The sequence below is a fragment of the Bactrocera dorsalis genome, chromosome 2, assembly GCF_023373825.1.
Source record: "Bactrocera dorsalis isolate Fly_Bdor chromosome 2, ASM2337382v1, whole genome shotgun sequence".
Lineage (NCBI taxonomy): Eukaryota > Metazoa > Arthropoda > Insecta > Diptera > Tephritidae > Bactrocera > Bactrocera dorsalis.
Window position 1 is genome coordinate 75,405,484 of NC_064304.1, and position 26,282 is coordinate 75,431,765.

At 36.4% G+C, this 26,282-nt stretch overlaps 2 protein-coding genes and 1 long non-coding RNA gene across 3 annotated transcripts in view; 1 reads left to right on the top strand and 2 right to left on the bottom strand.

The window, feature by feature from the left end:
- The window catches only part of LOC105226404 (dnaJ homolog subfamily C member 16), a 623,397-nt gene that overhangs the window by 293,416 nt on the left and 303,699 nt on the right, over positions 1–26,282 (bottom strand). The gene's annotated exons all lie outside the window — the stretch shown is intronic.
- Positions 3,265–3,826, top strand: LOC125776787 (uncharacterized). Its single transcript, XR_007421952.1, has 2 exons — positions 3,265–3,470; positions 3,530–3,826. It is a non-coding gene; the product is annotated as an uncharacterized LOC125776787 (long non-coding RNA).
- LOC105224598 (dolichyl-diphosphooligosaccharide--protein glycosyltransferase subunit STT3B) overlaps positions 8,015–26,282 on the bottom strand; it is a 70,979-nt gene continuing 52,711 nt past the window's right edge. Inside the window, exons 4-5 of the mRNA XM_049449955.1 lie at positions 8,272–8,470; positions 8,015–8,215 (exon numbers count right to left, since the gene is read on the bottom strand). Of these exons, the coding sequence (XP_049305912.1) occupies positions 8,138–8,215; positions 8,272–8,470 (277 nt within the window). The 3' untranslated portion in view covers positions 8,015–8,137. The remainder of the gene's footprint in view (positions 8,216–8,271; positions 8,471–26,282) is intronic.

The following is a 26,282-nucleotide window of genomic DNA, read 5'->3' on the forward strand; positions in this document are numbered from 1 at the left end:
GCCTCTCGCTACACTCTCGCAAGATCCCTCAGATTTTACTGTCCTCCCGCCAGGGTATTTTCTTAAAGGAGCGCCCATTCTGGCCACACCGTTAAACCGTTGGGAAAGAATTAAGATTCTCCATCACGACTTCAGCCGCCGATGGAAAGATGATTATTTAAAGGACCTCCACAGAAGGTACCGATGGAAAATCACAGAAAATGCGCCTAAGCTTGGAGATTGTGTCTTAATCAATGACGATTGTCTCCCCCCTACCAAATGGCGGCTTGGTCGCATAGAGAAGCTCTACTACGGCTCCGACGGTCATATTCGCGTAGTCGATCTCCGTACACAATCGGGAACGCTACCTAGACCGCTCGTTAAATTATGCTTTTTGCCAACCGCAGATAAAACCGAAAAGTAAACCGATAATAACGTAACCGTAATTAATAGACAAAGAAACAAAAGTATATAATAATAAAAGCCTGCATTAGCCATAAGTATCCGCAAAAACCAAGAAAAATAAGTCGATCCACATGACGACTCACTTGTGCCACATTTCGTGGCACCAATGCCCATATGAATATATATATGTGTATGCCAATTAAAATAAAATCTTTTAACAGATAACAATGGATGCCGAGATGCCAACTGCGCCCACGCCCACAGTACGTTCGGCAGTTACTGTTCCGCACTCGAAGACTACACCAGTCGCAGCGCCGCGAACCACCATAGCCACCGCAGCTCCTCGAGCAGTTTCAACGGCTCCACATAACGACACGCGATCAACGGCTCCGGAACCACCACAACTAGAATGCGCTCTATGTCGCCGTCGTCATCGGTTGCCACGCTGTGGCAACTTCAAGGGGATGACCCCTCAGCAACGCCAGCAGATCGCTCAGGCACATGGACATTGTCTGAATTGTCTGGCGCCCACCCATCGTACGCAAGAGTGCACAACGGGCTACCAGTGCCAAGTATGCATACGTCACCACCATACGCTGCTACACCGCACCGGCGTATTCGATAGCGGGCGTCAAGATGCTCCTCGCAGACGTGATGCCATCAGAGGACCCAAGTGATCGCAACCACGCAGGCCGACCTACCCTACGGCGAACTCCCGTTCCTGGTATCACCGCAATCCTGCGCCGAACCGGAGGCGCCAGCCAAGACCGCAATCGCGCCGTTCCACCGGCCTCAGCAACGTGGTAGCCACGTTACAACGGCTTCAGAGGCTACTAGGCTAGACACTCGCCTAGGGGGGCCAGGATGTACAAATGAGCATCCTCCCCCGACCTCAACAACGGGATCCAGGAAGGACCGATAAACAGATCGACTCGCTCAGTTCGTTTGCGACATTAACAGCGATCGGTTTGTGACTATTTTTCTGCGCGTCCCGTTTCCAATCCGCCATCATCAGAATCCACGCCGCAATTTAATTTACCAATTTCTATATTAACGATTATTATATAATCAGCACGAGTCGTTTTGTGTTTTTTTTCTTGGCAATAAAAATCTGTTGGTGTCACCCGGACACAATAGTCACACCCCCTCGATAAGTTGGGTTATTTTATTTTATTTTCTTGCGCTACTAACGATATTGGTGGTATAAAAATCAAAAAGGTGAGTGCAAGGATTTCCAGCGTTGATAACGTTATTATTAAATGTTGTCAATTTTGCATGAATTCACAAAAATTCGCAAAATCATATTCATATCAATTGATATGATACCATGTAAACGTATAAAAATATAAGCCAAAAGGCCAAGAGGCGTCTGTAAAAGCAATGTACATATATTTCTGAGCATAATTTTCAATGAATTCTCTGCTCTGTTCACTCATTTCTGTTAAAGTTTCTCCTGCCGAGCCAAAAGTGGTGAAATCCGCTAATAGAAAATTCATGGCTCTTTACAGTTCACACGCTTGTCCGTAGTTGAACCTTCTCTATATTATACGTTCTCTGCTTAACGTAATCTGTGAACGCTAAACATAAAGAAACACTGCACGTAAGTGTTTCTTAAAATAAAAAAAAAACATAAAAATTATAAAAAAAAATAAAATAAAATAAAAAAATTAAAATAAAAAAAAATAATAATAATAATTTAAAAGTCCGATCTTGTTCAATGTCAACGATTCCAACGGCAGAGCTCGTTATGGCTGAGCAGGCTCTGACTCCGGCAACAAGAGCAAAGCGCAAGATAAGATAACCCAAACTCCTCAAAAAGTGGCTATACAAACCGGAATGGATCGGTACATTACGGTCAAGCGTAAGCTTAGTCCGCAAAACTCAGCAAACGTTAAGCAAAAAATCAACCGGGGAAATGCAAATGAGCCATTAAGCACAAATCGATTTGCGCTTTTAAGTGACAACGTTGACGGTGAGAGTAACAAAACTCCTGAAAGTCTTACAAAAGTCACTAACCCCAAACCACCGCCAATATACGCTGATGCTGTTGTGAAAATATTTACTCAACTTATAGGCAATAATAACTTTCATATAGTTCCGCTGTCGAAGGGAAACATTCGAGAAACCAAAGTGTAAATATAAAAGTTGTTATTAAAGGTATTGAGCCAAGTGTTGAACCCATGGAAATCCACGAAGCACTTAAAGATCACGGCTTTAACCCCAAAAATGCTGCAAATATTTTTAATAAATACAAAATTCCACAGCCTATGTTCAAAGTTGAGCTAGAACCAGAAAACAAACAACTTGGAAAAATTGTGTGCATTCCATTTACAAACTTCAATATTTGTGGAGGAACCGCATAAAATAAACGGCCCAGTACAATGCACCAATTGCCAAGAGTATGGTCACACCAGGTCTTACTGCACACTTAGCGCAGTGTGTGGAGCTTGTGGGGAGTAGCATGATTCTGCCACTTGCAGGAGCTGAAAAATCGGATCAACCAACGTATAGTCTCCGAACGCAATAATAATGTACCGAACGTTGTATCCTCCAATATGAATCCACTGATAGCATTCATGCAGACCGCAATGCAAGAACGTATGCGAAATCAAAACACACTTCTGCAACTGCTTACTAACCAAAGTTCAAAATAATGAGCTTGCTTAAAATTGTTTTATGGAATGCAAATGGTATATGTACCTCGCCATAAACTAGAGCTGTCAAAATTTCTCAACGACAAGGAAATTGATATAATGCACCTTGCAGAAACTCACCTAACTAATAAATACTTTAATGCACTGGGACATATCTGCTATTGTATGAATCATCCAGATGGAAAGGCGCATGGTGGAACTGGTATCTTAATCAGGGGTCGCATTAAACACTCAGGGGTGTTGTGGAATCTGATAGTTGTCGGAATCAGAATTGAAACCGACCAAAAAAAGCAGTAGGTGTCATGAATTCAGATATTATTGGTTTGATATTCGAAACAGAATTTTTATCGGTTTTGGGTGTCACGGAAACCAATTTTATCGGTTTTGCTGTCAGAAACAAATCAAGAAGATAGTCGCACACAGATTTGAAATGTAAGTTAAGAAATCAAATTATTTTATTATTTGGAAGTAATTTATCTTTATTTCTATAGGGGAAAACATAAGCATAAAACACAAAATGTCTCAATTATTGAATTTTTGAAAAAAATGCAGATATTTAAGTGGGAAGCCTGCATTAGAGGCTTGAAATCGATTTTTTGGGGCATTTGTCGGACGACGGGCAGTATGCAGAACACAATTTCTATTGGAAAAAAATTCAAAAAGATTACTTTTTGTTAATAACTTAGTATGTTCTATGTAGTTAAACTAAGAAAATTTCCAAAAAAAAGTGTAAAATTCTGAAAAAATTTAAAATTTGAAAAAAATGGTTTTTGACCAAACAAATTTAACATTATGTTGTTTAAACATAGGTTCAAACTTAACTTTTCTTAGTTTTTTTTTTGGTTAAGATAATAAACTTTGTCCCAATTCCATACGACGTCTATCCTGCGCTCATATATCTGCTTCTAAAGCAGGTTCCCCCTTAAAGAAGATTTACAAAACGTAATTTAACACCCAAATGCGTTTTTATTCATTTGATAAGTGTTTCTCTTAAAATCTTTCTTTAATTCGGAACTCATTACAAACTTTAGTATGATTGCTTCCAAATGTATTCATTTGCTAGTTTCGTCACATTAGTAGACAGCTGATTTGAATATTGGTTTCGCGTATGTTCGAAAATACAAAATCTATCAGATTCTGTGACACCATTGAAAATCAGAATTGGTTTGCAATTCTGACAGCTAAGCAATTCTGTCTTGGATTCCACAACACCCCTGACTATTTTTTAACTGGAACTGCTGAGAATTATCTGCAAGCAACAACAATATGCGTGCAGACAAAGCAAGGTGACATTACTGTCCGCCGTTTATTGTCCCCCACGTTTCACGATTACAGAAAAGCAATTTATAGATTTCTTCAGCTCGCTGGGAGAGTGCTTTCTTGCTGCAGGCGATTATAATGCGAAACACCCTCACTGGAGTTCCCGGTTATTTAATCCTAAAGGCAAGCAATTATATAACGCGCTTATATGTAAAAGAAACAATCTAGACTACGTGTTTCCTTGAAAGCCTACATATTGGCCGGCAGACCCGAAAAAGCGGCCAGATTTAATTGACTTCGCAGTAACTAGGAAAATTCCTCACAGCCTTATTACTGCAGAAACAACAGCAGATCTCTCATCAGACCACTTACCAGTTCTCTTCACTTTGCGGCATCAGTCACATTATAAAGGGTTTTACCCACACGTCAAAAGCTACAAACTGGTTAAAGTACAAAGAATACATCAACACACACATAGAACTTGAACCAAATTTAGATACACCAGTAGATATTAAAAACACCATCGCAGCATTCGAATCAAAAAGGTTATATGGAAAACAAAAAGCATAGCTTAACTAATAGGGAAATTGAAATACTAGTATTACAAAAACGACGCCTACGAAGGGAGTGGCAGGTTCATAGATCACCAGCTTTAAAACAACTGTTGAAAGCGGCCATACATGTACTGACGAGAGCCAGTGAAATTCGTACCTGAAGAGATATCAAAAATAATTATGGAGAAATTGAAACCAAGAAAAGCTCCTGGCCACGACTTAATTACTCCAAAAATGATTATTGAGCTATCAAATTGTGCTATAATCTGTATCTGTATGTTTTTCAATGCAATCACAAAAGAAGCTCACCTTCCTTAACAATGGAAAAAGTCAACTATAGTGATGATACCTAAGCCTGGAAAGGACAAAACGCAGCCATCCCCCTATAGGCCCATCAGCTTGTTATCGTGCATGTCGAAATTATTTGAAAGACTCTTATGCTCCGCATTAAGCCACATCTTCAAACCCACAACATAATGCCATCTCACCAATTTGCTTTCAGGAAAAAGCATGGAACGATTGAGCAAGTACATAAGATTACATCTGAAATTCGAATAGTTTTTGAAACACGGGAATATTGCTCTGCAATATTTCTTGATGTTGCGCAGGCTTTTGATCGTGTATGGTTAGATGGTCTTATGTACAAAAAAAAAACGCTACTCCCGCAAAACACCCACGAACTGTTTAAGTCCTATCTTTATGATCGAAATTTTGTAGCTCGATGTAGCACCACTACATCTGAAGCCCAAAAGATTGAAGCTGGTGTACCACAAGGCAGTGTTTTTGGCCCAATGTTATATGTTTTATACACTTCCGATATCCCAGTAAAGGACCGCTTGACTATGTCTACTTTTGCCGATGACACTGCAATAATCAGCCGCTCCAAGGAAATCATATTGAAGCTGTGGCCAACTGGCTCGCAAACTGGAGGATAAAGGTTAACGAGCAAAAATGTAAGCACGTTACATTTATCCTAAACAATAGCAGCTGTTCGCCTTTGGCACTGAACAACGTACAAATACCACAAAGCAATCATGTTACTTACTTAGGGGTCCATCTGGATAGTCGACTCACGTGGCGAAACCACATAGAGGCTAAAAGGACTTACCTTAACTTAAAGGCAGCTTCTCTGCACTGGCTTATTAACTATCGCTCAGCCCTGAGTCTGGAGTATAAAGTCATTATATACAACACAGTTTTAAAACAAATCTGGACCTATGGGTGTGAGCTGTGGGGCAACGCGAGGAGCAGAAGCATCGAAATTCTTCATCGTGCCCAATCAAAAATTCTTGGTACCATCACCGGAGCACCGTGGTATATCCGAAATGAGAACATCCAACGCGACTTAAGAATTTCAGACGTACGAACTGAAATAGAGCACCGAAGCGCGAGATATGCATTGAAAATATCGGTTCACCCAAACCAACTAGCAAGTTCGTTATTGCGTGTGAACAGGAGCTCAAGATTACGTAGAAACGACTTACCAGCCCAGACGTAATATATTTTAGGCCCAGTTTAAAAAAATAATCTCCCATGTAGAGTGTGCATTAAGTGAGTTTTTAAGATTCGCAAACTTATTGTTAGGCTCTTACGTAGGGTAGATTCAATAAATAATAGTAAAGTTAATAAAAAAAAAACCCTTAATTTTCAACTAATGTTTTCGTGAAACCGGCTGGTAGGAAGTTGTATAACACTTTTTTTTTTTGCTAATTTTATGATAATTAGGATGTCGTGTTAGCGTTTAAGCTACATACAAATTTTCAAGTTTGATGAAGATCTCTTAAATAGATATTATATAATACAAAATTAATGTGATTATTTTGAATTATTTTGCATGTTTGTTAAATTTTACTTGGATGTTTCTTGTTATGCAAGTTGTTTTTTTATTGTGAACAAGTGTTATTATGATTAAAAGAGATGCTGAAATTTTGTATGCAAAAAAAGTCCAGTCCTGGTAAGCTTTCGTTTGACGTATACAAAATAGTTAGCCGTTACAACAGAAAGTTAGTTGGAATTTACATTTATGTAGACATAAGAATATAATTATAAAAAGTAGTATTTACCCAATGGTATCCACTTAGGCAAGAATATACGCTGTTATTAGTAAGAGCTGGGGCGCTATTCTGTAACTCGATTCGAAAATGTATTCTATACGAAATTCGGATCTAATTTATAATTATGCGAAAGTTGTACCACCCTGGGCCAGAATAAATACGTACAATTTTCGTTTTTGTTTTCTACAACTCAAAAGCTATCGAATATTGGCTTGAAAATCCGAAAATCAAGTTACAGAATATACAAAATCCGAATTCGAGTAATTTTTTTTCGAATCGAGTCACAGAGTAGGCCCCCTGATCTATGAATTTATCACATATTTACCGACGCCTGTTTTTAAAGAAGGGTTCATTATTATCTAAGGAAGATTGTCTTCAAATTGAAAAGACACTGGGGTGAGTGAAAGAATCTGCTGGACATTAAAATTGTGTTTTATGGAAAGCAGGGGCGGTTGTAGTGCGATTTCGACCGTGCACGCGTATAACTAAGTACCCTTTTTGTATGCCCAGCGAACCACACTCATCTCTCCAAAAGGAATGCGGACACAACCAGTTTTCTGGACTGGAGCTATACCTAGCAGCAGGAAAGCTCCGCATCCTCCTGATCCGCGCATTGATTACTCGAATCCGAAGGAATAAAAACCACCCTGTGAGAGGATGAGCCTAATATCGTTAGACTTGGCAAAAGATTTTGATGCATTTAATCATATAACACTACTAGAATACATATAATGCAGTTAAAATTAAAAAAAAAAAAATTAAAATCGCCATCAACTACGCAGCACCCAAAGGGTACAATTCGCACAGAATCTGTGTGATAAAACATCGATAGAAATCCCAAAATGGATAAGGATTCCTCCCAATACCACACAACTTCTGGGATGCCTGTAAAAAAAAAGCATATTGCGCAAGCCAGAAACTTACTTGACTAAATTGATCCACCTGTTGTAATTATTTTTGAATAAGTGTAAAAAAAAAGAGTCGTTTAATATCTGCAATATATCATCCTTACCCTTATGAGTATGAGTACGGTGTAGTTATCTTGTAGTTTTTGGTATTTAAGGAAACATGTTATATGTTTTAACTTTCTCTTGTTACAAAATATGAATTAATAAAAATAAGACTTTTATTAACATAGCGAAAGATATATAATGTTCATGTATGATGACATGTGATATTTAGCCGAAAATAAGAGTTTATCGCATGTTAAATGTAAAGGTTTTAGGTTATATTATTGTAATTTTTTGGTTCTTTTTCCTTTGATAACAGTTGGTCGACTTCTTATGTATCCTTTACGGCGTTTAGGATTCTGAAAATATTCAAGGTATTAAAAAATGAATAGTAATTTTCAAAACATAATAACACCTTTTTAGTGATATAATTGGTTGGTGTTAGTATCCTTTCACTGAGCTTTAATGAAGGTCGATTGAATTCATTTGGTTTTTTTACGCGGTAGATGCGTACTAACCAATGTTCAGTAGTATAAGCTTCCTCAAGATAAGTAAGTTCAAAATCTTTGTTTCCTATAATTGCATTCCTTGTTCGATCGTATCCTGCAGGACCCCTGAAAAATAGAACCAAAAGCGATGATTATTATTCTGTTGAGTATTATGTATTTAATTGTAATATACCGTCATTCCAAACATGTAAGATTATTACAAAAATTTAAATTACTCTGAACGAATGTTGAGACCTTACAAGTAAAGAACCGCTAAGTACGGGTGTAATCAAACATTTTACTCGCATTTTGTGAAGATCAAAGCTACGGAAATAATTTCCGTCTTATTAAAATAGCACATCATTGACCAGCATATTTAGTGTAACTGTTTGAGCAGCGTTGGTTTGTACCACTAACTTACTCACAGGTGGTACATTTTTTGAACTACAAGCATTTTCATTTATTCTAAGTAAATTACAGGTTTAAATGTGTACCAAGTAATATAACGGATTAATGGCACCATCATGTCATATTTTCAGGTACAGTTTTTCTGTTTCTACTCGTCTTGTCGTTAATTTCACGTCATTAACCTCAAAGTTGTGCATGTAAGTGGAATATGGTGTGAAAAGGTTCTATCGAGCGTATTGTGTGAAAGATTAAAGCCCACCGTCAACAAGCTGATTGGACCTTATCAGTGTGGCTTCAGACCTTGTAAATCAACAACCGACCAGACCTTGCGCCAAATCTTGGAAAAGACCCGTGAAAGGAGAATCGACACTCACCACCTATTCGTCGATTTCAAAGCTGCTTTCGACAGCACGAAAAGGAGCTGCCTTTATGCCACGATGTCTGAATTTGGTGTCCCCGCAAAACTAATACGGCTGTGTAAACTGACGTTGAGCAACACGAAAAGCTCCGTCGGGATCGGGAAGGACCTCTCCGAGCCGTTCGATACCAAACGAGGTTTCAGACAAGGCGACTCCCTATCGTGCGACTTTTGCAATCTGTTGTTGGAGAAAATTATTCGAGCTGCAGAACTGAATCGAGCAGGCACAATTTTTTATAAGAGTGTACAGCTGCTGGCGTATGCCGATGATATTGATATCATCGGTCTCAACACCCGCGCCGTTAGTTCTGCTTTCTCCAGACTGAACAAGGAAGCAACGCAAATGGGTCTGGCAGTGAACGAGGGCAAGACGAAATATCTCCTGTCATCAAACAAACAGTCGTCGCACTCGCCACTTAGCTCCCACGTCAATGTTGACTGTCATAACTCTGAAGTTGTAGGAACCAGCATTAACACCACCAACAATGTCAGCCTGGAAATCCAACGCAGGATTACTCTTGCCAACAGGTGCTACTTCGGACTGAGTAGGCAATTGAAAAGTAAAGTCCTCTCTCGTCGAACAAAAGCCAAACTCTATAAGTCGCTCATAATTCCCGTCCTGTTATATGGTGCAGAGGCTTGGACGATGACAACAACCGATGAGTCGACGGTGCGAGTTTTCGAGAAAAAAGTTCTGCGAAAGATTTATGGTCCTTTGCGCGTTGGCCACGGCGAATATCGCATTCGATGGAACGATGAGCTGTACGAGATATACGACGACATTGGCATAGTTCAGCGAATTAAAAGACAGTGGCTACGCTGGCTAGGTCATTTTGTCCGGATGGATGAAAATACTCCAGCTCTGAAAGTATTCGACGCAGTACCCGCCGCGGGAAGCAGAGGAAGAGGAAGACCTCCACTCAGTTGGAAGGACCAAGTGGAGAAGGGCCTGGCTTCGCTTGGAATATCCAATTGGCGCCACGTAGCGAAGAGAAGAAACGACTGGCGCGCTATTGTTGACTCGGCTATAATCGCGTAAGCGGTGTCTACGCCAGTAAAGAAGAAGAAGAAGATGAGGAGGATGTTGTTGAACATACATCTGCGGCCAATCTCAAATTATCAGTCAACATTTTTAATTGTTGTGCATATGGTACCTTTTGCGGTATCGAATATTTTTGTTTAGAAATAAGTTAATGTCATGTTACTTATCAAAAATATTAAAAATAAAACACATTCAGTTATAGACTGAATCACAAATTTCCTTTTTTTAAGGGGGTATTCTAGTCTAGAAATCAAATTTTGGGCAGTTTGGGCAGTGAAATTCAACATTAAAAAAAAAACAAAAAATATTTTTACTATCCATTTTTTATGGTGTTTTTATTGATATCTTAAGAAAAAAAAATTTTACAAAAAAATATTAAAAATTAAAATAATTAGAATAATAATAAAATAATTGAAAAATGGCGACTGCCTGAAAATAAAAATCATTTTTTAAGCTTTTTTTTTGAAATTCCTGAATTTTTTTAAAATATTAAATAAATAAAGGATTATATAAAGCAGGTTCACACAAAATTTCAAGTAAATCGGTTGTATAAAACTTGAGTTAATGCCGGTACCGTTTGGAAAAAAGTAGTTTCGAGAAAAACGCGTTGAAAAAAGTGAGTCAAGCCGAACCGGGCTAGGTACTGCGTCACTAAAGTAACTGTAGCTCTTAAAATAATTTTAATTTTTAAAAATCCTTTGGAGGATATGGGGCCTAAACTTTAAATATATGAAAAAAAACGATTTTTTTTTTTAAATTCTAGAGTAGAACACCCCCTTATATTGAAGTTTTGTCCCGCTTTTTCTTTAAAAACAATAAAATCGGCTGCTTTTGTGTAAGCAGTTTGATTTACTCATTTAACGTAATAAAGTATTATAATTAGATAATATAATATAGTTTACCTGTGCTTACTAAAAACATTAAAAAAAATTGAAAAAAATCCCGAACGAACGAAAAAGTCTGGCAAATTTTTTATGAAATTATAGTGTAAGTAGAGTATATATGTACATTTCGAGGCCCATGTACATGTAAATTAAACCCATTAGAGAGCTGGACCATGCTCACCTTTGAAACATTTTTAAACCACACATGCTCCTATTATGTCCTGTACTAAATTATAATTTAACTTAATTTGTGACTTACTTATAGCCATTTATGGTTATAAGATTGTAATAGAAGATTTTTTTTACTCTGTTGCAAAATTATGAGACTGGTCTAATTAGAGCACATAAGTTGTATGTATGTATTTTGAAGAAGTATTTTTTTATGCAAATAATATATTGGCAACTTCAATACTCCGGAAACAATGTTAATAACATAACTGGAGAACTTTAAAGCCTAGGTTTGGTGTCCCAAGATTTCGGTAATAAAATGGCTACCCACTTAATTGCTTCAACACATTTATTTCATATTTATTTGCTTTAAATTATAATTAAATATATTTTACAATCGAAAAAATAAAATAAAATAAAATAAAGATTGTATCCCAAACACAGAGACCATAAACATTGATGACCAATAAGGAATCAATCAGTTTTTCCTTTCTCTTTGGAAATTCCGCTGATGGATAGAGCAGGGTTATTATTTTGAAAGCCGAAAACGCAAAAAGGAGTTATACACGATTAAAACTGAGGACGACCCGGTGTTGGATCGATCAGACAGTTGCGGACGGGCATCGCAAAGAGTTTTATTAATGAGCATATAAGATACAGTTACACATGTAAGAGCTGTAGCACGTGAAAATTTTAATTAGCTCTGCTCTCATACCGCTTCCAATTTTTTGCTACCGCTACGACAGAGCAGAGCAGAGCACAGCATTTCATTTTTGGCTATTGCTACAGCTATAATTTTTTACCTAACAAAATAGTGAGCAAAGCAGAGCACATACTTTTACATTGTTCTGCTTTGGCTCCCGTCAAAGTGAGAGCGGTAGCTATAGCAAGCAATAGTTCAAGAAATTTTGCTGCTACGGAATAGTAAATGAAAACCCTGTTTTAAACGTAGTATTTGGTATGTATTTGCTTTTACATGCGTACGATAAAAAACGATGTTTTGCGCGTTTATGACTTTGTAACTGCTTTTCGTAGTTATTATATTTGTGATTGTTTCGTTGATTTATTATTTATATTTTTTATGTGAAGGCTTGCTGTTTATCATTTCCTTTCTCTGTATTATTGACAATGGTTTGTAATCTCTTTATTATGATAAGGCCAGAATGGGTACTATAATATTTAGCCCTGCGAAGTTAGAGGGATCTGGTAAGAAAGTGAACGTTTCGAATTGTATTGTGGTAATTTCCAACTACTTTTTTGAAGTGGAATGTTTAAATTTTACAACAGATTCCCACCAACTACTCTTATGAGAAGTGCTTATGTAAGTGCGATAATATAATTTGCTTTTTGTAAGTCTACGTATGTCACAGTATCGGATTGGGCATATGGTGTTCGCTTAACCTTAATTTTGAGTTGTCCTATAAATTACTAAAATTAAATTATTATTTGAATAATTTTACTATGCAAAAATTGTCGTGGCACTGTACGTAATATTTAAGGTAGTAGTCTGGTAACTGACGCCTATTTTCATGACTTTTTGGAGGTTGGTTTTTTATATGAAAATGAAAATAAATTATCTTGAATATTTAGAGTGTTTTTATTTACATATTGAAATATAAAAAAAAAACGTATTTGAAAAAATTTAATACTTTACTACTATTACTAGAGAACCCGTCCACGCTTCACTGTGACTGATGCATAGATAATACTACTACTACCATCTATATGATTTCTATTAGTTGGATTATAATTATTAGTTAATGAGATATAGCATTTCTGTGAAGCAATTTGTGTTAGTTTACATAAAAATGGATCATAGAGCATTTCGTATGTTAATAAATCATTGCTTTTTGGAGGAAAATACTGTTGAATTTGGGCTCAGGGAAATCCACCGATGAAAAGATATTTGCTAAGCGTAAAGAGGCGAAAGCTCTGTGCAAAGTGGGTGCCTCCCAAGTTCATAATCCAACAAAAACAACGAATAACTGATTCTGAGAAGTGTTTGTGCTCTCTAATCGGAATAAAGCCGAATTTTTGCGTCGGTGATAGAAACATAGCTCCATCATTTCCCACTGGACTGCACATGATGAACCGGTTCTCAGGCGTGGAAAGACGAAAAGGTCAGCTACAAAGGTTATGGCATCAGTCTTTTGGGATACACGTGGTATAATACATTCTCAATGACTGATTACCGAGCCAGTTACAATCTATTTCACTGCATATTTGGTTGCACTTCTTTTCTACTATTCCAAATACTTAGCAATTGTATTATTTTTGAGGAAGAATCTGTTTAAAATTGTACGCATATATTCAAATGATTCCTACAAACATAAATTTTGAAATTATTATTTTTTAGCCAAATCGGTTCAGACGTTCTTGAGTTATAAATGATGTAACTAGCAACAACTTTTTTTTATATAGTAAATAGATGTTGTATAGTAAATAGATGGATGTTTTTATTGTTTTTATTATTATATTTTTGAATTTTGAACAAATGCTTATGATTTGAAATATAATTTTTGTATTTATGAGTTGTATTAAATTCTGACATAAAGAGATAAAAAGTATCCTATGTCCTTACCCTGGTTCTAAGCTACCTCCCCACGAATTTCCAGCCAAATCGGTTCAGCCGCTCTTGAGTTATAAATGGTGTAACTAAGAACAACTTTCTTATATATATATAGATTATTGTCACTTGAAGTTGGAACCTCAAAAAAAAAAAGAAATGCACGCGGGTGGCCCGGGTGATTTTTGGCTCTTGATGTTATCTGAAATCAAATATTCTTGATTATCCTTAATCTATAGACATGCAATTTTGGTCGGAACTACTGAAGTTAAATTTCAAGGGTAAATAACAAAATGACGGACTTTGAAAAAAAAAGTCTTTTTATATTAGTAAAGAAATGGTTGTAAAATAAAAAGTTAGGAGTGAAATAAATGGTCATTAGTATCGACGAGAACTAAGTGTGTAGAACAGCCTGTTAAAATTTGAAAGCAATCGGTTCAGTAGAAAAAAAGTTAGGACCCGGGCCAACCAGAAAAACAATGTTTTGAGAAGAACGCGTTTAAAATTCAACAACTCCGAGAGTGAGGACTCCGGGCCCTCTACGAAACTCGTTATAACTCCCGAAATATTTCGAATTTCTGTTTGAAACTTTCACAGTATATTCAGACATTGTACTTTCAAATTAAGCTAAAAAAAATTTTCGGTTTTTTGAACTCAAGTTACCAGACAGGGAAACGAGATTTCTCGTTTTTAAAAAAATTACGTAGATGTCTCGCTGTCTGGTGATATGAAACAACACACTCTTGAGACACTAAAACCGACAAAAAATAAAAAAACATCCCACAAGAGTATGTAAAACACATGGAGTAAGGAGCGAAACACGATATAATTGCAAATTCTGTGAATTACCCTTACACAAAGGAAGCTGTTTCACCAAATATCATATCAAAAAATACTAATAATACTCATGTACAACATCTAAAAATTTCAATACAATATATTAATTAGACAAATAATAACCGCAGTTTTAATTTAGTTTGATTTCATTAAAAATACCCCGATTTATAGACAAGTTTGAGCAAAAATCGCCCGATGGCAATGTGTTAAGTGCCTATGCACTAATCTGGCAAGTAGCAGCCCGCCACCGCTCAAGGATTTCTTCAGGAATGTGTTTTAGTTTTCATTATTGGCGAAAGCCATCCTGCGGGGTCGAAAAGTGACATGTATTTGAGATCGGGTAGTTGTGGCTTTAGAGAAGTCCTCACAATACTGATCTTCTTAGGTTGTTTGTTAATGGGGGGAAGTTTCCTTAGACTTTGAAATATAAATTTTGAATTATTATATTTGTTTTCATTATCCTCAACTTGAGTTGGTTTGGTGGTAACTGGTTTTGGCAATTTTTAGAATTTTGGCTTTCGGAATTTTCTTTTGCAATTAAAAGATCGGATATGTGCTGTAATGAAGGATTGAATGGTGTCTTTTGTGACAATATAAGCAATTCAATTTACTTTTGCAATTTTTATATGTATGCGAATGTCACCGGCAATTTGTGCAAAGACTTTTTGATCTGACAAAATTATTGCGTTCGTTAACTTTCAAGTTTTTAAACTTCTCGCAAAATATAAGTTTATGCCCTCTTTTTCATACTTCGCATGACGTTTGCTTTTTATGTTCGGATGTGAACGATGGTGTTTTGTTAAAGTTGTTTGATTTGCTTTTGCTTTTAGTTGTTCTAGTCTATTGAATCGTCGAATTTGTCCGTGTTTATTGTTTAGTCAGTATTTTTTCCTCTACCCTTCCGCAATTTCATATTGGGTAGTTAGAAAATCAATAATTTGGTCCCACCTGGGGCATATTTCTCGTAATGAGAGCGATTGCTCTCATAAAATTAACGATTTTTCTGGTAATGTGCCGGTGCAAATGTTTACCAGAATAGGGTCCCAGCTGTCTGTGGGAATATTTTGTGTCGACAGAATCGACAAACAATTAAAATCAGTGGATCAGTGTAATCTTACAAATTCTTCACTTATTTCTTTCTTAATTTTTGGCATGTTTATTAGTGTCGTTACTTGTTTATCGACTAGTATTATTTCCTTTTAGTATCTTGCTTTTAAATCTTCTCAAGCCAAAGTGAAATTATCATCATTGCAAAAAAGATAAGGTTTCGCAGCACTGTAAAAAATGCAAGTTTTCGCAGCACTCACCTTGTAGTCGAAAACAAAGAAAATGCGTAAAGAAAGTAGCAACTGAAAAGGTTCGGAGGAACGCAAGCGATTTGATATGTGCGAGTTCGTATCAAAATCAAAAAAGGTGAAGGTGCTCCCTCGATCTCTTTTGTTATTTTTTTGTATGGTGGGTTTATGTGTGCTGGATTCTTGATTTTTTGTATTTTGATGTGGTGCGTAATGAAGATGTGGTGTGTAATGATGATGTGGTGTATGTAATGTGTGTGGTGTGGTAGTATTATATTATGAGTAGCGTCTAAGACTCATTTAGCCATCTCTGTCATCTAGGCGGCTGATTAGCCCAGGAGTCGCTGCAACTGTTGCAGCGTTGTCACAACGCTGCTAAGACCCGTGGATCGTCGTAGTTGAGGTCTAGATTGTCGACGCCGAATCGATGTTTTAATCCGCTGATATACTGCACGAATTACGAATTGGGCAATTCGCTGTCGTTGTGATGGTCGCATCCCTCTAAAGATCCAACAATGGTGCAGACGATGTGGGTGTCGACATACGATGGCCTTCCGAGGTGCGGGGGCAGATCCCGTTGCCGGTGCTGTTGCAACTGCAGCCGATCACTGGCGTATCTACGTCCTTGATAATCTGTATAAAGGCGATGGTCAATTATACCTTTTGTGGAGATCCATTATGTATTCGTCTTTACATCGACGGCTGAAATTATGATAGAGATTTTTAATTCTTCTCCTCGATTATGCCTTTGAACAGCATGGTGCCTCTCTGCAATTTTGTTGATTTGGTACTTCGGGATTTGTTGTTGCAACTAAACCCGTGGTTTTTTTGATATATGCGCTGTTTGGGGATAAGCTGGAACAATTTGTTATATGTAACATTTAATGATGGGTTTTATGGCAGTATACGCCATTACATTTGCTTTCGAAATCTTGTGCATGTGACAAACAGTTGATAAAAAGTCGTTTCGTTCTTACGAAATTGTTGCGATCGCTGATATTCATTCTTTTGAATTTCTCGCAAGATTTGAGGTTGTGCCCTCCTTTACACAGTTCGCATGGCGTTTGTTCAGAGATCGCATGTATTTTACCGTCTGCACTTATGTTTACGGCTTTTATATAGGTTTGTAAAATATTTATATGCGCATGTAAGTGTATATATATATGCAAATTGCAATAGAATATGTGTATGTTTGTATTTTGTTCTTTTTCTTTTCTTTTTTTTTATTTATTTATTACTTTATAGTGTAGCTTTTGTTATAATCTGCCTTAGCTTGAGTATGTTTAAGCAATCCTATTTACTGCTTTAAGAAGCAGAAGGGGTATTGAGGGAGTATAGTGTAATAGCGCGTTTCTGTAAACAGTCTCTAATCTCTATTTGAGACATTTTGAGTCAAAATCTCAATTTGTGACTAGTTACTATTCACTAAACAATCTCTAGCGTTAGTCTCAAAAAATTGCCTCAAATTTGAGATATGGTAGTTAGCAGGTCACAAAACTAAAAAAAACTCTTGTCTGCCATTTTGAATATACTGATAAGAGATCATCATAGATATTAATCGATGGTAGTTCTTTGTTTGTTCTTTTATATTTTGAAAGCAACTCAAACACGAAAAGGTTAAAAAAAATTAATTTTACAAAAAATTCGTAAATATTATGAAACAAAGTCAACATATATTTTTATTTTTATTGATAATTATGTTTTTTGAGTATGTTATAGAAAATTTAATATTTGTTATCGACATATTTAAACACCAAGTGTAAAAACATCTCTGAATAATGAAATGTAATAAATTTTGTGGATGTCACTTACAGAATAGCAATATCGTCTCAAGTCTCAAAAATTGTCTCTAACTTAAAATCTCAAATTTAGAGACTTGAGACTGTATCACAATACAGAATCGCACGGTGAGTAGGTACTTGAATTTGTATTAGGGGCATTCTCTTGCTCTTGCAAAACCGTTGCACGGTGCACGAATTGCAGATATTTCCTTTTGGTGCACCGGCACAACAACAAACACACGCAGAAAATTTATTTGCAATGGCTGTAAAATATGTCAGACCAAAACCCATGTTTATTCTCGTGCAATGACACGTAAAAAAATAATTTCAACCCTCTGCTAGCTGTCATTTTACTTAAATAAATATTTTGGCGTTAAATTGTTGAGGAACGTAAATTTTAAATAGATTTTATAATTTCAATTTAAATTACAAATATATGTTACAGTTTTCTTGTTAAGAATGAATGCAGAAGGTGCGCCAATTCACAATAGCCATGCACAATAGTCATTTACAATAAATTGACCGAATCAGCCGTTCATATATCACTAGATTTTGCAGTGGGTGCTCTCGTGCCCTTGTATATTTCGGTGTAGGATTTTTGAAATCTGCAATATTGCAATAGCAAGAGAATCTCCCTATTGTGTTTGCATTATGTGTATATATGTATATATAGAAATGTAAAACCGTAAGAAAAGGCAGCGATAATATTTTTGTAATATGTTATGTATGTTTTGATCGTGTCATTTTTTGTTTATTCCGTTTCCTCCCTCTTTTAATAAATGTGCACATATACGGAGGCTGCTATATATATTTCTAGCCTAGGCAACACTAAGTGTTGGCAGGTGCAATCTGACATTTCCATTGGAAAGTTTGACATTTTTTAGCATAACATCACTCAGAACGTTTTGTCATTTAATCGTGAATTGTTTTGTTTACAGGGAATTAAAAAATTCATCTCGGCCAAAAAATGGAATCAACTCGTGAACATTTTCGTGAGATCATTTTTCACAACTTTCGACGTGGATTATCACGACAAGAGTGCATCGATGAACTAAAATCTTTGTATGGCTATGAAACACCATCCTATAGCACTGTGAAAAAATGGTACAACGAATTCAATCGTGGCCGACGCTCGCTCAAAGACGAATTCCGTGAAGGTCGTCCAATAACAGCAGTTGTACCAGAAAACATCGATGCCGTACGTGAACTGATAATGCAAGACCGTCATGTAACATACCTTCAGATAGAAGCATGCCTATGCATTTCTCCCACCAGCATACATTCGATATTGCATGAACACCTGGCCGTAAAAAAGGTTTGTTATCGTTGGATCCCGCACAATTTGACAATCGCTCAAAAAAAATGTGGATTGGTGTAAAGAAATGCTGAAAAAATACGATCGCGGTGCTTCAAAAGACGTTTATAAGATCGTTACAGGTGACGAATCATGGATCTATGCGTATGTGCCCGAAACAAAACAGCAATCGACCGTGTGGGTCTTCCAAGACGAGCCAAATCCAACCAAAGTTGTTCGTGGAAGAAGCACTTCGAAGCAAATGGTCGCCTGTTTCTTCAGCAAAACTGGTCATGTGGCGACTGTTCCGCTTGAGCAACGTAGGACGGTCAATTCTGAGTGGTACACCACCATTTGTTTGCCTGAAGTCTTCGGAGAAATTCGAAAAACGAACAAGAGAAGACGAATCATTGTGCACCATGACAATGCGAGCTCTCACACATCGGCTCAAACCAGCGCCTTTTTGACCGGCCAAAACGTTGAATTGATGGGTCATCCGCCGTACAGCCCTGACTTGGCACCCAATGATTTCTTTTTATTCGAACACATCAAGAAAATAATGCCTGGTCAACGATTTTCGTCACTAGAAGATGCTGTTCAAAAACCATGTTTTGGAGGTGTCTCAATCGGAGTGGAAAAAGTGCTTCGAAATTTGGTTTGAGCGCATGCAAAAGTGTATAAATCTTGATGGAGAATATTTTGAAAAAAAATTAAACCATTTTCGTAGATAAATATTCCTATTTTCATTATTAGGCCAAAAATATATATAGCAGCCCTCGTATATTTTATAATATTAATTTGCACACCACGATTTCACCATATCATCTCACTTTATACTTATTTCTTGTTGTTTAAGTCACTCCTGTATTTTATGTGTTATTTTCCGTAGTTTTTTGTCATCTGTCACTGCTTTTTCTTTGCACTTTTGTTCACTTTTATGTATCGTACTTATTTATATGTAAGGTTTTATTTTTTTCCTTCGGATTTTGTATCACTTTGCTTTGTTGTTCACTTTGATGATGGTTTTGTCTCCGTGTTTCATTTCTGTCTTTAACCAATAGTACCGTCAGGTACGGCTATAAGGAACATGTAAAAATGTAAGGTTTCGCGGCACTGTAAAAAATGCAAGATTTCGTGGCACTCACCTTGTAGTCGAAAATAAAGAAAATGCGCAAAGAAAGTAGCAACTGAAAAGGCGAAGGAACGCAAGCGATTTGATGTGTGCGAGTTGGTATCGAAATCATAAAAGGTGAAGGTGCTCCGCCCGTCGGTCCCTTCTGTTATTTTTTTGAATGATGTCCTCACGTAGTTTGGATTCGTGATGTGGTAGTATTAGTGTGCGCGTGAAGTGGAATGTAATGGATGATGTGGTGTGCAATGAAGATGTGGTGGAGTAAATGCTTTTTTAGCTTTAATTGATCGGAGATCAAAGCTTATGTTTCTTCATATTAGTGTAAGCAGTTTCGTATATATCGTAAGGCGAAGACGACGAAACGAGTTTAAATTTTGTTAAGATTTCATTTTATTTCTAATTGATCTTGAATCGGTGAACCGGAAAACCTAGTGCAGCATCTTAACCCCTTGACGTATCAATTAGCGCAACGAAATTCGCTTCCAACTGTTCACACACAACTTGCGCTAAAGAAACCAGTTTTGATGCTTACAAACTGTCGCACGCTTGTTTTACAAATTTACAAAAAATAAAATACTACGATTTAATTTTAATGTGTAACAAAAAATATGGATAGTTACACAGTAGATAATGCACTCAACTGCAACAATGTTTTTTGTTTACATTATTAGCTGACACATTTATTGGCATAAAAAACGGGCAAAAAGCTAATGTAGACTGTCCCGAAATGATAAAGTTTTACAGACAGATAATAGGAGTTGATCGAGCTGGCCAAATCGCAGGCCAGTACGAATTGGACCGGAAGTCTACCCAATGGTGGAAAAAGGTTTTTTATAGACTACTTATGATGTCTGTTGGAAATTCCTGGGTAATCAGTCGGGACGAAGACAAAACCCACTCTTTGATTTCATAAAAGTTTTGGCTGAAAACATAATTGAAGGGGGAAAACAGAAGACATCTCTTTTCGCAGTGGTCTATCTGGTAGAAAAAGAAAAATAGTCGCTGGGCGCCTACCGGTACAAATTCGCAATGAGAGACGTTGTGCTGGTTGTGCAGAACAAAAGAAGGAAAGGCGTACAAAAACAATATGCGAAGATCACTCTCTGCAAAGATTGTTTTGCACCTTATCACAAATAAATACTAATTTTCAAATATTTTCATTCATTTAAAATTTACTTTCCCTTGTGTTTACCGCAAATGTTCATTGTATTACAAATAACCCGTTAAAACTAGCTGTCATTTAAAAACTAGTTGAAATAATATGTAAGCCTTGGGAGCATTAAGAACTGATCGGGATAAATATGTCCCATCCAAAAATACTGACGGGACAAATTTGTCCCAACCCCTCCCTCCGCCTCTGATTCATTGAACTCGTTTTTTAACGGAAAATACGTTTTTACTATGCCTGTTATCTCGATTGATTATGCGAAATATGTTTTATTTACTTCAACGATTTTTCGAATCGAAAGGGTTAAAACGGGGGCAAGAAAAAATGCTCTTAGTTTTTGGATAAAAGTCAATTTAATTTAGTTAATAAAAGTAATGTTAACATTTTATATTTAACGATAGAAAAAATGTAAAATAATGCAAATGTATTTGTACCAGTTATTCCCGCATAGAAAGGGGGAGGCTTAACTAATTTAAACAAATATTGTTATTTTTATTATTTCTATTTGAAAAATATTCTTTTATTTTTTTGCAATTACCTTGTAATAGGCTCTTGTAATTTCAGTTTTACAACTTTGTATGTGAAAAATCATTACTACAAAAAGTTGTGTTTCGATCAACTAGTGCCATCTAATTGCGCTGTAGCTTTTACATCACAATATTTACATGTTATTTTCGGATATTTTATATATATAAATTATAATTATATAATTTTTTCTGCTATTTTAAAATGTGAAATATCTATTAGATCTGTAATGGTCATTTTACAGTGTTGGTAAAATGTATATTTCTTAATTATTCAAAATTGCATTATTATGTTAGGCAATTCATAATTGTTGGGTGGTAGTATCACCTTGAATGTTATTTACTGTATTCTGATATTAGTATACAAATTTCTGAGTTTGTTGTAAATTGTTTGTTATTACATATTATTACTTCAACCAAAATCAGATTTATTTTTACGAAATATGGTCTGAAATTCCCCTTATCCATTTACAAAGTGTTCCTAATTTGTTTATTCTTCTTTTTTGTTTACCATGGTTTTGTTTCAACTGTTCGAATAAAGTTTCAATTATTAATATTTCTAAATCTGTTTCTTGAGTGGTAACTTTCGATTGTTCCCACAATGTATAAAAAAATGTAAAAATCTCATTTTTCTTCTGTTTCTTCAAAACATGAGAAGTATTTCCTCCATTACCTTCGTAAATAGAAACATCTTCATTTTCAATAAGTACGCAGTCTTGTTGGGTATAGTTTATGACATCGGCTGCCACTAAGCCAATTAGCATTGTAAAACTTAAAGGATCATATTGAAAACATATAACTAATTATTTACTGGTGTGGGTAAAAATTGTAAGACTTTTTAATTTAAAATTTTGCGCGAAAATTCATTCGTCAAAAATATTTTTTTTAGGTTGGTATGACTGTCAGTGAGAACTTTGTGTCGCATCAAAATAAATATTAGTGTTTAGTATGCACTTCTGAAGTACATAAAGTGCATTCGGCGCTTTTACGATGAGTGAAATTATTCAACAAAGAAGTTCCATTAAATTTTGTGCACGAAACCAAATTTCTGGAGCCGAAATGTTCATAAAGTTGAAAAAGGCCTTCGGTGATAATTATTTGTCGCGAGCATGTGTGTTTGATTATGACAAATAACTCAGTTAGTCGAAAACGCGTTGACGATCAACCACGTCAAGGACGACCATCAACATCAACTGATAATCAACACGGGAAATTACTGAAGTCATTGGAATATCGGAAGGATCAGTGAAAATCATTTTGGAAAATCTTTTGGGCCTAAGAAAAGTGAAAGAACGATTGGTTCCAAAATCATTCAATTTTTTCGAAAAACAGCGTCGCGTAAACGCCTGTGAAACAATATGTTCTGACGACCAGGATGTCATGAAACATATATTTACTGACGATGGGTCTTCGATCTATGCATACGACATGAAAATAGACGATCAATCGCCCGAATATCGTGCAAGGTGACACGAAGCTGAAAAAACCATTGAAAGCAGGTCGAAAGTCAGGGCTATGTTAACAGATTATCGAGGTTTGCCGCACTCTGAATTCCTTCCGACCGGTCAACAAGAAATACTTTTTGAGTGTTATGCGTCGTTTGCGGGAAGTTATTCGTAACAAGAAAGGAAGGGCTCAGTTCGAGTGCAACCCAACATGTTATACTCTTGCAACTTGCAAGACTCAAAGCCAGGGAAATACTTTAAGGGAGTGGTTCCCAAACTTATTTCGTCTACCGCCCACTTTGAGAATAAACATTTTTTTAGCGCCCCCATTTTTTCACCTATTTAAAAACCACTATAACTTCAAATTAATTATTGTGACCTATATATGTATATTACCGGAGAATTCTAAACAAAACTTTTACTATAACCAGCAACTTGAAACCTGAGCGCAGTAGGTAACATACAGCGGCGCTTAGGTCTCAAGTTAACTCTTACGGGCTCCACCTGCCAATAAGAATGATTATTGAAACACAATTTTATAGTATTAAAACAGAGACTGTTTTATTAAAAATAAAACTAAAATAATCGATCCATATATAAAAACTAATGTGAAGGATGAATCTGATGCTGTTTAATAAGTTTGTTAATATCAGGTTCCAATTTACTGAAAAACAGTCGCAAGTCGCCACGTTCGGTGACAAGCAAACGATTTCTATTTTTAGTAAGCAGTGCTGTCACAGCACTAAATCCACGTTCACACAAATATGACGATGGGAATGCTATCAAGAATCGTTGAACGATTGACCACAATCCAGGGTACAATTGCGAGATCGGTTTTTGTAGCCAAAATTCTTGGTAACAATTTTTGAACTAGATTTTTATTTCCTCGTTTGTTCTCAATTGTATAAGTTCTTCTTCCAGCTGAGGTGACATTGCTGTGTTGACATTTGAAAACGGATCCAACAGTCTGGTATTTCCAAGTTCAAAATGTCCTGGTATCGTTCGGTGAAGTCAATGTGGAGGTTTTCCAAATGTTGGCAGCAAACAATTCGTCGTTACTGCATAATACTGAAAAATTCGGAAAATTGTGAAACTTTTTGTATAGAAGCAGTTTGGCTGCGAAAGTCGTGAACAATCTATACAGGTCGGTCATGTAAGCTATATCATTCTTTGATGTTATGAGCATGTCTTGAAATTCTGTATCTTTAGTTTCCAAGAACTCCATAACAGAGTCAAACAGGTTGTAGAATTGCGTCAGACAATTGCATCTTGATAGCCAAAGAACTTCAGTATGAAACAACAAACGATTGAAATCCTCGTCATTAGTAACACAAAGCTGATGAAATAATCTATCATTCAAAGAGCTGTTGCGGATTTTATTGACTGCTTTGATGACATATTGCAGTGATTGAAATAGTTTTTCACTTAAGTTTCTAGCAACTAAATGTTGTCTATGAATATTGAAATAATATTTTTCAAAGGAATCTCTTTCTCATCGCAAAACTTTTTCAATATATTGAATATGGTTTCGCCTTTTGTATCGGTCTCTAAATTTCTAGCAAATAATAGTTCTTTACATATTTTCTCATCTTTAATAAACCTCACGTAAGACAACAACGTGACAAATAACCCGCCAGGCCTCTACACAACGCCCCCATTTTCTTTCTGGGTCTCTTACCGCCCCCCTTGACACCTGCAGCGCCCACAAGGGGGCATTATCGCCCACTTTGGGAAACACTGCTTTAAGGTGTAAAACTAATTATATTGAGTTATGTCAGTCGGATGTTCGAAAATCCTGATATTAGTTATGTTGGGGCTTGGCCATGTTTTAGCCCAAATGTATCTATTTTAGGCACAAGATACACTGTTACAAGTAAAACACGCTCTTATTTTCATTGGGATAACTCACATATTGGCCGGTATATGCGGTACAGTCCCCCGGAAGTTCAAAAATCTTTTTATTACGTATATGGGGGCCCGATTCAACCCATTTTTGACATAGAGACATACCATTATAAGATAAGGAATATCTTTCAATTTCAGTTATATATATCACGCATTGACCGACATTTCCGATCACAAGTTAACTATATTCGGTACCTAGGGCCTGGAAGTTTTTATTGGATTTAAAAATTTTTTGGTATATGTACATTAAACTTGTTACAGAGCGCGGCCACGCCCACTTTTTCAAAAATTTTTGCCCAAATTTTACCCCTTTGTACTGCGATCCTCTGTACCAAATTAGCTTTATATCTTAATTTAGTGCTTAGTTACGGCACTATATGTATTGTCGGTTAATGGCAATTTGTGGGCATGGCAGTGGGCCGATTACGCCCATCTACAAAATTGAATTTTTTTTTGTACTAAGGAACCCACATACCAAGTTTCATTGAGATATCTCTATTTTTACCCAAGTTATAGCTTGCACGGACGGACAGACAGAAAATCAACTGATATTCAATTTTTCTCGTCATTCTGATCGTTTATATATATTTTTATAACTCCATATCTATCTCGCTTTGTTTTAGGTGATACGCACAACCCTGGCGGCCAATTGACTGGGTCATTTTGTGAGATGACACGTTCACCAAACTTGATTTTCAATATATCGATTGTGACATTTGCTTTGCTGTGTGACTTGTGGTGCCGTCCTGTTCGAACCACATATTGCCCAAGGCCATATCATCCTAATCAGGCCAAAAATATTCGGTTATCATTGAGCGGTAGCGCTTCCCATTCACAATAAAATGTCGGTCTTGATCATCACGGAAGTACGGCCCAATGACGCCGCCGGCCCATAAACCGCACCAAACCGTAATTTTTTTGGAATGCAATGGATACGAATGTACTTATAGGAATAAATAATTTCATTGATCTCGCACACCGTTTTTGTTTTATTATATTTTATATGTTTAACTTAAAGTTGAGGCCAGTGACTCCGAATTTCGGTAGTAAATTTTAATAATTTCGGCTCGT